The following is a 12,465-nucleotide window of genomic DNA, read 5'->3' on the forward strand; positions in this document are numbered from 1 at the left end:
AAAACACCTTATCTGACTTTGCTTTCACTTTGTAGCAATACCTGTAGAGCAAGACGTTTTGGAGATGTTTTCCAAGGCTTTTTTATATCCAATTTCCAAGAAAAAAGCCCACAAACGAGCATGTTCCCTATAGGGGATCATGTTGCCACCTCTGTAGTTCACCCTTCTGATCCAGGCAGTTATTTCGGTCAGAAAATTAAAACACAAAAGCACACAGAATTACCTGATTAAAACAAGTTTCATTTAACAAATTATATTAAGAATACAGACTGAGTTATCACACAATGAAACTTCCCTTTGTAAAATACAGGAGGGTCATCTAAAATAAATATAAAACATAGTAACATTCATAAGATTAATGCACAATAAAATCACTTTCAGTAACCCAACCATCTTAGAAAATGACTGCAATTGCATAAAAGGTTTCTCTCTGCCATTTGTATGATGACATTGAAATCTGTTGCTGTTAGGAAACAATTTCACAACAAACTACCAGAACATCCAAAGTGTTTGGTTTCCCTGTGGCGAATGCACCGAGCAGCATCTCACTGAGCTTGTTTGTGAGCAGAGGAGCAGCCTGTCCCCCGTCAGTGCCACAGCCGGGGCGATAAGGCCGGGGTGACTGACACCAGCACACTCGGCTGCTCCACTGCTGGGGGGATTTCTGCTGCTGGGAGAGATTCCCAGCTGTTCATCAAGGCTCCAAGGCTGAGGTAATTATCTGGATGTAGCGAGGTGTGCCTGCCCTTTGGGAGGAGCAGGAACAGCTCTCCGGGCTCCTGGGGCTGCCATGGGAGAGGGCCACGGGCACATCCAGGGAGACAGACCCAGTGTCACCTGGGGAGCAGCAGGCAGGTGAGGGTCAACACGGGACCAGCCAGCTCTGTCCCATTTCCCTTCCTCCCAGGAGACTTCAGGGCCCCACAGAAGAGGAGGTGCCAAGGCCCATGGAGGCATGTCCTTGCCACTAGCACCTACCTGGCACGTGCAGTGCCCATGACAGGGGCATGATAGCATGTGGGTTCAGTCTGGAGAGCTCAGGATGCTGAGGGGGCGGTGGTGGGTGTGAAACCAAACAAGCCCAATGCTACAGACTACCAACAACCTCCCACTGCACAGGAGGCTCCCAAGAAACCTCCAAAAAACACCATGGGGACACGCAGGGACAGTCACAGGAAACGTCTGACACAGTTTACTCCTATGGAACTACAGATACGAGGTGCTTCTGTAAGGGAAGACACCTGCTACAACTATTCACACTTGAATTTTATCACGAAGTTCACACTCTACATCACTTTCTGGACTAACTTCTTGCCTTTCCAAAACCAACACAGCAGACAGCACAGCCTGGCCTGGGTGGCCACTAGCCACCTTGGCACACGACCAGCTTCTTGCTGTGAGGAATCCAGGAGGCAGCGTGTCACTATGAATTCACATCAGAAGGCGTATTTTACAGTAAGCAAACCCCTCACTGCTGCTTTTCTGTCTCTGTTGCAGATGTACAATAATTTGGCAAACTAACTTCTCCATCAGCCACAAGATTAAACTACCTAGAGACCAGTCTTGTTCTACAAATTCAGGCAAGGTAGCCAAGAACATCTGGTGAAGCTCTGAAAATTCACTTCTGTTGCTTTCCACTGACTCCTCCCCTCCCCTTATGCTCCAGAAGGCTTCTCCACAGCCAGACAACATCTGCATCATACTCCCTGAACATTTATTGCCTGGTCCAGTTCTTCCACAGTCACCTCTTGGGCAGGGTGGAAGATGCAAAGAGATGCTGGTACTGACCATGGCACATGCCAGCATGGAGGACTCACTGTAAGGATGCAAGGACCAGCCCTGCAACGAGCTGCTGTGAGTGCAAAAAGTTATGAACAGCCAATAAAACCTTCCTGTGGAAATGCTGACCTGACACCCCCGGTCTTGGGAATTCAGCAGTGCAATAAAAAAAGCTTCCTCTGATCAGTGGACTGAGAAGTTGACACAGTCAACCACCCTGCACTGTGTCTTGCTGTGCTTCCAAGCACTGGCTCCGAGCCCTCTCCCCTTTGGAATGGCCTAGTTTTCAGCCTGTGGTTAGCAGGGCTGAGAGCTCAGCTGGCTCTCAGCAGGTGCAGCTTTTTATTCAAAACACCTTCATTGTGTTTGCCCCACAGGAACTGCATCTGTCCTGCCTGTGCACTTGGAACAGTCTGTCCCCACAGTGCTGTGGTGCAGGACCACACCATGGAGAGCAAACTCATCTCTCAAAGTTCTTCGCAGGTGAGTCCTGAAGCAGCTGTGCTGGCCCAGTGTCAGAGAGGAAGAAGTATACAAATATATCCTGAAGATGTAGATGCATGTCCCAGCCACATTATCCTGCCAGTGTTTCAAGTATCCAGTGTTTCCTGTAGGTCACTGCAGAGCAAGCTTCTTCAAGAAGGGTGAGCAAACCTAGCAGTTGGTATAAATATTAAAGGACTGATTTTGTCTTACATAAGGGACTCGAAGCTCTGCACCCGTTTTCCCAGACACAGCCAGGGAGTGTGGCACTGAGTGTGGGGCTTGGCAGCTCTCAGAATCTGCTCCCTGCTGAGCCCAGGCTGCCGTGCAGGCAACCCTGTCCTGCGGGGAAGAGGTGGCTCGAGGAGCAGCTCTCAGTCTCCAAGTGGCAGGCACTGCCCCTGGAGCTCTGCACACTGTGATGGCTGTGCTGTTCCCTGTGCTAACCCCAGCCCTCGTTCCTCCAGCATCACCAGGGAGGGTCAGCTCTCATCCCAAAGCTATGAGGAATGCAGTGCTGCAGATGGCTCCTGCCTACCTGCCGTGACCACTGAGCCACAGGAGAAGCTATAAATGGATGTCACAGAAAACTACAGAACAAATTACAAGCAGAAAAATAGAAAGACAAAAGATGGATGAGATGGGCACAGCACTACGGCGTAGACTGGATTTGAACTTGAAGTGAACCTGAGCCGAATGACCAAGCTGCCATGGTATGTTCATTTGTCGATGTCGGCATCATCAATCTGGCCTTTGTGAAGCCTGGCAGTGAGGTCTGGCTTTTCTTTACTGCAGGATAAATAACAACTAAAAATGGTGGTTCAAGCTCCAAGTAAACGAGCACTTCCAGGAGGTCACCAAGGGCTCCAGAGCTGGCGCACAGCTTTAACTCTTTTTCCCAAACACAACATACATGCAACCAAATTGGCTTCTGCTCTCCAACCACATGGCCACTCTACAAAGGCAGCTCCAGAAAATTATTTACCTGATTGGAAGAAGCTGAAGCATAGATCTGGACTCAGTTTGTCCCAAATGTCACGATATTTTGTGCTCTTTATCCCAGCAGTAGAGTGTGGTGCCTTAAAACCAGAAATTAATCTTTGGACAAAAATTATTTTACTTATGTACAAATAAAAAATACTAGCAAACAGTACAAACACTGCTGTTAGTTACCACTCTGTGCAACTAGCAAATGCCAGATCAATCCAAGGGAGTGCAAAGTGGGTTCGGGCACATGTACTACCCAGGCTGGGAGCAACAACACTGTTTACTGTTACCATGGCAACTGCATTTCAGTGGGGTCAGGGAATCAGTATCTTACAATACCAAAAAATTTTACATTTTAACTCTTACTCCATAATTGCCATTTTGCTGCCATGATGTATCTTTGTTCCACAGCAGAGACTTGAAAGAGCAGCACAGAGTCAGATGGGCACTTGTAAATAACTTATTACAGCAATGGACTTCTCCAAGACATGCGTTTGGTTTGGGAGCAAGCCCAGCCAGCGATCACAGGGAGGCAGAGGTCAGGGTTTAACACATCCCACTCACCCTGTGCCACGCCAGTGTTCAGTGCTCCCCCACGAATGCCCAGGAAACAGGCACATCTCTTGTTTTAGCAGCGAGTGGGGAACATGTTAGAGAGCTGTCTCAATGATGGGCAGGTGATGGCATCCCAGCTGTCAGCAGGTCCATAAGCAGCTTGGCCAGTGGTGCACTGCCAGGGTCTGCCAGGGTGTCACTGCCAGCATCCATCCAGAAAGAAGCACAGGATGCTTGCTGCCCTAGATCCATACGGACAGATGGACACCTTGTGCTAAGCAAACGTGCTTCATCTCAGGAGCTGCAGTGTACCTTGGGCACCCTGGCTGCCCTACCAGTGCCCATGGAGAGCCAGCGGCCCTGGCTCCCCCAGTCTACAGCAAATCTAGTGACCACAGTGGATCTGACACTGATCCCAGCCACAGTGGAACTTCTGTGCCCAGGCCTTGGCAGAGGGATTGGCATTCACTCAGCTGAGTTCTGCGCTGGACTGAGTGCCACAGGAGCCTCCTGCTGCAAGGTGTCGAGAGCCAAGCAGCTCCACAGCAGCTCGTGTGGCAGCACCCAGCTGTGCCTTTTATTGTTCCTTCCAGGGCTAAGATTTCTCGATGCTCCGCAAGCTCCCGGCTGTGTTTGCAGAGGTTTGCTACAGCTCTGGATTCTGTGAGTGTCCTGCAGCGGGGTTACAAAGTGGGGATGCGTGATGGGCTGCGTCAGGCTCCCATCCCGTACTCACGTGGAGAGGGGTCTGCAGCAGCAGGGGAGGGGGAACAGGTCCCAACAGTGGAGCGGTGTGTGCAGGGGGTGGCGCGGCGCAGGGCGGTGGCTGGACACGGGGAGGCCTGCCAGGGTGGTTCCATGGCTGTGTCCCATGCCCTGCTCAGTAGTGTGCACGCACACACGCCCTGGTGCTGCGGCCCCTCAGGACGGCGGGCCCGGTGGGCAGCGGGTGGGGCTGGGTGGCAGGCGAGCCGCTGCGCTCTGCTCCGTCCGGAAGCTGTAGTCATACTGTGGGGAAAAGCAGAGAGAGGGAACTGTGGAGCGCTGAGCCACACACAGCGCAGAAGAATGAGAGAAAAACCGGCCCTGGCAACAGCTGGCCCAGGCAGGGCCATGCCAGGTGAACCTGCTGGTACCACCTGGCCCCACATCAGTGACCTCCCCAGGTAGGGCTCACCCCCTCCCCAAAAATCCTGCATTAACACAAACATGACCACACTCATCCTGCCCATAAATCAGCTGGTCAGAAACATTCCCCCTGGCAGGTTTACACAAGCCACTACCATCAGAACTAATATTCTTGGTTGGCAAGAGGGTGAAAATCCCTGTATACACATCCCTATGCCCCCACGATGTCAGTGCAGACAAGGGACACCCCCGCAGCCCAGGGACATCGCTCGCAGCCTGGCGTGCACTGTAGCAGTGCCATCTCGTGGCACACTGCGAGCCGCACCCTGCCGGCCCGCGGCCACCCTGCCCGCCGCCTGGGCAGCCCAGGACAGGCCGGGCGTAGCGGTGGCTTTCCCGTGGCAGGTGGGTGTGAAAGCAACATCACGTGTGGGGGCTACCAGGCTAGGAGCTGCCCGCGACCCTGGCACACCCACTGCAACACCCCGTACTCGGGCTCTCCTCCCAGGCATCTCCCGGTGTCGCATTTGTGGCTCTTGGAATGTCGCAAACAATTCCCCCGGTGCGCCCCTCGCACCGGACCGGGGCACGGGACGTGCTGCCAGCGAGGCTGCTGCTGGCCCGGGGCTGTGCCGGCTGTGCAGGGGCAGTGGGACCGTGGCCGGTGCTACCAGGGCTGAGCCACTTCCACCCAACGCCGACCTCATTTGCTGCCGCTTCGGGAGGAACCGGCGCGACACCGGAGCTGCGAGAGTCCCGCTCCTGCCGAGCGCACAGGGCCGGCCCCGGCGAGCCCATCCCGGGCGATCTCGGCCCCGGCGAGCCCATCCCGGGCGATCTCGGCCCCGGTGAGCGCAGCCCCGGCAAGGCGGCGAGCGACCGGCAGGGGGCGCCGCGGCTTCGTGCCGGGCGGGGCGGTAATGGGGATCCCCGGGCTGTACCCGGGATGTACCTGGGCTGTACCGGGGCTGTACTGGGCTGTACCGGGGCTGAACCGGGGCTGTACCGGGGCTGTACTGGGCTGTACCTGGGCTGTACCTGGGCTGTACTGGGCTGTACCAGGGCTGTACTGGGCTGTACCCGGCTGTACCGGGGCTGTACCAGGGCTGTGCCCTGGCTGTACCAGGGCTGTACCGGGCTGTACCTGGCTGTACCGGGCTGTACCGGGGCTGTGCCGGGGCTGTACCCGGTCTGTACCGGGCTGTACCCGGGCTGTACCCGGGCTGTACCGGGGCTGTACCCGGGATGTACCGGGGCTGTGCCCGGGCTGTACCGGGGCTGTACCGGGGCTGTACCCGGGCTGTACCGGGGCTGTGCCCGGGCTGTGCCCGGGCTGTACCAGGGCTGTACCCGGGATGTACCGGGGCTGTGCCCGGGCTGTACCGGGGCTGTACCGGGGCTGTACCCGGGATGTACCGGGGCTGTGCCCGGGCTGTGCCCGGGCTGTACCAGGCTGTACCGGGCTGTACCGGGCTGTACCGGGCTGTACCAGGTTGTACCGGGCTGTACCGGGCTGTACCAGGTTGTACCGGGGCTGTACCGGGGCTGTGCCGGGGCTGTACCCGGGCTGTACCCGGTCTGTACCGGGCTGTACCGGGGCTGTACCGGGGCTGTACCCGGGCTGTACCTGGGTTGTACTGGGCTGTACCCGGAACTGTAACCGAGCTGTACTCGGGCTTTATCTGGGCTATACCCTGGCTACACAAGGTTGTACCCAGGCTATACCAGGCCTTTACTCCCCGCAGCCTCACCTCCCTGTCGCGATGCCACAGCCGCCAGCATGCAATAGGTCTCATTTTTCAACACCCAAACGCATAAAGATGTCAGCTCAAACTGTTTACTAATTAACACTTAAAAAGACACAAATTAGATATGCGTGGCTAAGAGCAATTATAATCAAGACGAATCTCTCCAGTCATTGGGGAACTGAGGAAACTCCTAATTGCTGGAACCAATGTTTTAAAATCTGAAATCATGCCAGTTAGCAAATATGTTCATTTAAAGAACATTTCTTGTGACTGCACTCAGGAGAATTGACTACAAACATGCAAACAAGGAAAAATATTTCTGTGTAAAATTAAAATTTTAAGCTCTTCTAGATTTACAAGTTCTTCATTAAATATATTTGGAAAGAGCATCCCATGAAAACTTGTAGCAATTCAGTGGTTAAATGAACTGCCTTCCTTATCAGTTTAAAAGGAATGATGAATACTGGATGTTCCCTTTACTAATTAGACTCTCTCTAGACTTTTTACACCACGCCAAGCGCAAATGAAGAGAGGGTGCACCCTGCCAGTGGCCAGACCACTGCCCTCACTGCCACAGAGCCGTGAACAGTGGCAGTGCCACCACCTTTGCTACCTACTGCACCTGCCCAGGTGCACGCTCAGTGGCTCTACCCTACCCAGGACAGGCAGGGGTAGCAAGGACAAACCCCAGAGCCCTGCTGGGAGACCTGGCAGCAGCACTGTCCGTCCTACACTCTCCTCTCTGTCCTACATCCACCAAATTAGCCATGAAGTGACAGCATGTGCTGCTTATATCTGCACTTCACCACCTCTTCACAGCCCAGCTCCCTGTGCACTCCCCTGGGCACAGCTGTGCCATCCTGGGACAACAAGAGCAGTTCAGGTACAGTCCAGGATTTGCACCTATTTCCACCATTTTCCTGACAGGGTAGAGTCCTGAAATTCAGCTTCCTGCAGACTGGAGGATGGGTGCCTACATCTGCAAATGTGGTGACAGAGAGCAGTAATTCTTGGAATTCTTTGGGAATATTTTTTGCAAGGCATCTTGCTCCAGGGAGAATGTTCTGGCTGCTTTGGATATCCAGAAGATTTGCTGTAATGGTGCTATTGCTTACAAGGGAAATAAAGCCATGCCGAAATTCACAATATTTATATGTGTAGCTCTCTATGTGCAGACAAGATGCTTCATCAAGGAATATGGGCTGCATAATCATACTTTTCATTACGCTAGAACGCACACAGCCTGCTACACAGCAGAGCTGTGGGAGAGCAGGCAGGTATTGGCCTCTCCACCCTGGCCCACACAAATGCTTCCAGTGCTGGTGTCCCCACACTCCACAGGCCTGCAAGGGCACAAGGAGGGCTGTGCAGCCCACCCCCTCCAGGCACCCCCGAGATGCCAGACCTCTCCCACACCAGGCAACACACAGCGATGGTGCAGAAGAAAATTCAGCACCACGTGGATTTCCCTTTGGCCAAAGGGACCATCTGCTCCCTGGCCAACTCAGGGCAAGAGTGGGAAAGCAGACAGGCATGTGGAAGGGCCGCCAGCCCTGAGCACCCCCTGCTCCCAGCGTCCCTCCTGACAGACACAGGCAGTCCCAAACAGACATGTGTGGCACAAGGCAGACTGCAGTGCCTGAGGCTGTGGGTGCATCTGTCAGCCATTGCCCCTGTCAGGCAGCATCTTCACATCCACTACTGCAGTCACTGCAGTCCCATGGGGTGCCTGCAAAAGCCCTGGCAACTGGGCCTGACCATCTCCTTGTACTCAGACAAAACTTTCAGGCAGAAGAGGGTGGATTAGGCAACTGGACTCAACTGGAATAAAAGAATGGAGAAGCTTTGAGGAATCTGGCAGCTTTGCAATGTCATCTTGCTCTCTCCCTTGAACCCACCTAGATGGCATAGGAGGAGACCTTTGTGACCAATGGTGCCTGAAGAAGCAGGTGCTGCCAAGACAAGTTTCCTCCCTCATCTGAGGCTTCAGATGTGAAGCGACCTTAGCGGAGCAGCTCCTCAGCACTGTGCCATACATGTTACACATGTGCCAGAACCACCCTGCTTTGGTGGCTGCCTCCTCCCTGCACTCCTCAAACATTCACTCCCACTGAAGTGCAGCCCAGTTCTCCCAGCAACAACTTCCCAGCATCAGCAAACTAAAAACGGATGAGGGTGTTTACCTGACAGTGCTAAGTCAAGTCCATTTGCCTCCCTAGCATGCAAGAGGCACCTGAGAGTGTCCTGCCTGTACCATGTATTGTTAATACATGAGAAAGAAAGGCTAACCAAGACAGACATCTGGAGATAAACAGAAGGCCCCACACTTTGCCATTAAATTCACCACCATGAGTGTCTTCACTCATCATGGATCATAGAGGGCATCCCTGACCCTGGGCTTACTGCTTGACTTTATCCATTCTCTGTGACTTGAGAGATACAAGAAAATTATTTTCCCTAAGGGTAAGGTTCTTAAAAAGAACTGAACACAGCCCTTGTGATTTGCTTAGTGCCTGGCTGGCTACTTACCTCTTTTTCGATTTCTGCAAGTGTTTTGATTGTGATACCCAAGAGATCAACTGGCTGCATCTGGAAAGAAAGAAACAAAAATTTCAAATTCAGGGTCAGGGAGCGGGGGTGTGTTTGTTTGTTGTTTTGTTCTGTTTAAAGTCAGCAAACACTCTATCACCAGAGATTTAGAGGTACCATCTGTAAACACAGGCATGATCCTGTTCCTCATTCCAGTAGGAGAGTGAAACAGCAGACGGTGGGCTGGGGCTACCAGCTTCAACACTGTTCTCCCTCAGCGCGACAGCTGACACTCAGCTCGGTGCTGCTCTGCTCAGGGAGATCTGTCACCTCCCCTGTGCAGGATGAGTCTGTAACACCGGATGGAACTCTGTGGCTGCAGCACGAGGTGTGAGCAGCACCAGCTGCGGGAAGCCCTGACCAAACTGACCATATGGTGGCAATGGTGTCTAAAGGATCCGCAGGGAGGATTAGCACAACCTAATCTCTCTGCATTTGTCCTCACAGCAGGGACTTCAGCTTTCTGGGAATAACGGCCCATAAACAACCCTCTCAGAAAGCAAGGAATGTGAAAAACCCCTGTCAGCAGGAAAAAGAAAGCACAAAGCTGGACCACTACTGAAAAATCAGACACTGCTGATGGCCCAGTGTTTACCTTAACAGCTTCCTGTAAACTGGTTTCTAAAAAGATGCTGCTTTAGGATCAGATGGATTCAGGAACTGTTAGTGGGATACTGAGTCTTTGAGCTCTGGATCATCAGCTTTAACAGGCATGGCCCAGTGACACCCAGAGGTCATTCTGAAGCAGTAGCAGTGTTTCTGTTTGGGAGAAGCAGCCGTGCCCTGCCCGTGCTGTCAGCAGCATGCTCCACCAGAGTGGCCCTGCAGTGCCCGGTGTGGAGCAGGCACCACCCAGAGCCCTCTGCAGCCAGGCAGGACCCTGGTGGCAGCTGGTGGCACTGGAGTGCACTGTGCCGTCCCCACTGCCCTGAACTTCTGCAGTGACAACAGGAAGCAGTAGAGCTGTTGGCACTATGCCATCCTCACAGCAAGTAAATCCAGGAGAACTCCACATCTGCAGCTTCCTTTACAATATACACTGAGAAATCAGAAATGCTTTCAGCACCACGGAGTCCCATTGCCATTCCTATTTTTGACAGTAATAAACCTTGAAATCCCAGGAGAATTCAGTTTTAGAAGCAATCTGGCAAAAGCCTTTCCCACCTAACAGGCAGCTATTGTGACATGCAACCTCGGCCTGTCTCAAGCACTGTGTATGTGTTTGGCCCCACAACAGAACAGCTCCCACAAGCAGGTAATTGCTCTTTATGTTTTGTGTTCGCTCTCCATGAAACAATGAATTTCAGACACTGGGAGAACAACAAAGGCAACTCACCCCTTCAGGAGCACAGGCAAACTTCTCCGAAATCATAAAAGGCACTCCATCCATTGCTGAAAGGGACAAGACATCATGTGACATTTCCAGCTGGCTTCTGACATGCAACTTCACACATTCCCAGAGACAGATCAAGTATTCACAGCATTGACACATGACTGATTGCTCTTAAACCCGCCTTTTCCTCCCTCGAAACTACAAGTGGTTTCTTTCCATTTAAGACATAGCTGTGTCAGTCCCTACCAAACCAGGAATACAAAAAATTCTCCTTGCTCTATCCATATACCATTTCATGGCCTCAATTCTGGATTTTCCAAGTTCGTGCAGCTGGCAAAGCAGGACAGTATTTGAAACTGGAAGGAGGACACACTTCTATTTATTACCTCCTCACCAAACCATTTCAGCACACTCGATGGTGTCTGAGCAAGAGATTAAGGAGCAGCTGGTTCAGGGGACTTGTAGCCCCCAAAGCAGTCAACACCACCACCTGTGTACCAGGCAGTAAGTTGTCACCACCTGGGCAGGATGATGACAAACACCCGGGGCCAAGAACCCTCCCTGGCCCAGCTGTTGCCAGTGTAAACTCAACAGTGAGAAGTAGAGCTCAAACACTTGCAAACCACATCTGGAGGATGTAAACCAGTGGAATATGAAGACAGACATGAGGACATGACACACACGGCACAGCCTCATGTCACAAGGCTCAGCTTTTTCTGTAGTGTAACCTTAATGGTACTCAGAGCACTGTTTGCCTTTATACCATTTTGTATATTCATCCTGTTGCAATGATGCACTAGGATGTGTTTGTGCCTTGCTATCACCATGTCACAGGAAGCCTCCCACAAGATGTGGCAGTACAAGGGAGACACTTATTTTTAGAACATGTAACTCAGCAATTTGCACACAAGACTGGAAAGGGCATGTTTCTAAGGCAGCACACACCCCAGATACACCCCCTTTATTGCACTTATACCTTTAACATCTGAAGTCTTTAAATTTCAACTCTGAAAGAAATAAAAACTTCAAATTAGAGCAAATTTAAGCCCTGAGAGGCCCTCCAGTGATCCTCAAATAGGGTTTTCTTTCAGAAAGCATCTGCACCCACAAACCCAGTGCTCCTCTGTCTGCTGTTTCTAACTTCTACAGCACCACTGAGTTACCATGTTAGTGATTAAACAAGTGTCATTTAAGAACACTCAGCCTTTTACATTTGCTTTGTCTATTTTAGATTTAAAAACCTCCTCCACGGGAGTAATTTTGTTATCAAAGGTGCTGTGTGGCAGCCACAGTGCAAAGGGAAATAAAAGGAAACAGATGAAAAGCAGCATCACCAAATCCAGGAAGTTTTAAACCTGAAAGACCATCTGCACTTGTTATCCGACAGAAACCCTCTTTGATCAGCCACACGCCAGTTTTTGTAAAGTAATCTAAAGGCTGAGCAAGGCGGAGTGTGCGCGTTCCCACAGCCCCAGAGCCCCCCCGTCCCTTGGCCCCGAGCTCCAGCCCACCCCAGCTCACAGCTACGGAGCAAAGCAGCAGATAAAAGCAGGGTGAGCCAAAGGCTCCACAGCGCAATTAGCACTCTCCTAAACAAACGAGCTTCAACAGAGCTGTAATTAAGCAGGCCTGTAATTAAGTATATGCCCTTTATCATAACGATCATGCTTAAAGATGGCATGATGCATGGAAGTGTGTTATTAATGCTGCACTCCCCAGGCACGGGCGCATGTGTGGAGCTGCCGTGTCAGGCCCGTCACCAGCCTGCTGCTAAAATGCATTAAAGGCAGAAAGCAGAAAACAAGGTGCTCGTTCAGCGTCTCCTTTCACAGCCAGGCACTGGTGTCATGGGGGTTTAAATAC

The 12,465-nt window shown here is 52.1% G+C and overlaps 1 protein-coding gene across 8 annotated transcripts in view; it reads right to left on the reverse strand.

Annotated features, from left to right (window-relative positions):
* Positions 1-219: 219 nt before the first annotated feature.
* MVB12B (multivesicular body subunit 12B) overlaps positions 220-12,465 on the reverse strand; it is a 59,581-nt gene continuing 47,335 nt past the window's right edge. For all 8 annotated transcript variants that reach the window (XM_058853343.1, XM_058853340.1, XM_058853344.1 and 5 more), the window contains 3 exons: positions 10,606-10,661; positions 9,210-9,269; positions 220-4,812 (listed from right to left, as the gene is read on the reverse strand). In XM_058853343.1, coding sequence (XP_058709326.1) covers positions 4,726-4,812; positions 9,210-9,269; positions 10,606-10,661 — 203 coding nt within the window. In that variant the 3' untranslated portion in view covers positions 220-4,725. The remainder of the gene's footprint in view (positions 4,813-9,209; positions 9,270-10,605; positions 10,662-12,465) is intronic.

This window comes from Poecile atricapillus, chromosome 20 (assembly GCF_030490865.1).
Source record: "Poecile atricapillus isolate bPoeAtr1 chromosome 20, bPoeAtr1.hap1, whole genome shotgun sequence".
Lineage (NCBI taxonomy): Eukaryota > Metazoa > Chordata > Aves > Passeriformes > Paridae > Poecile > Poecile atricapillus.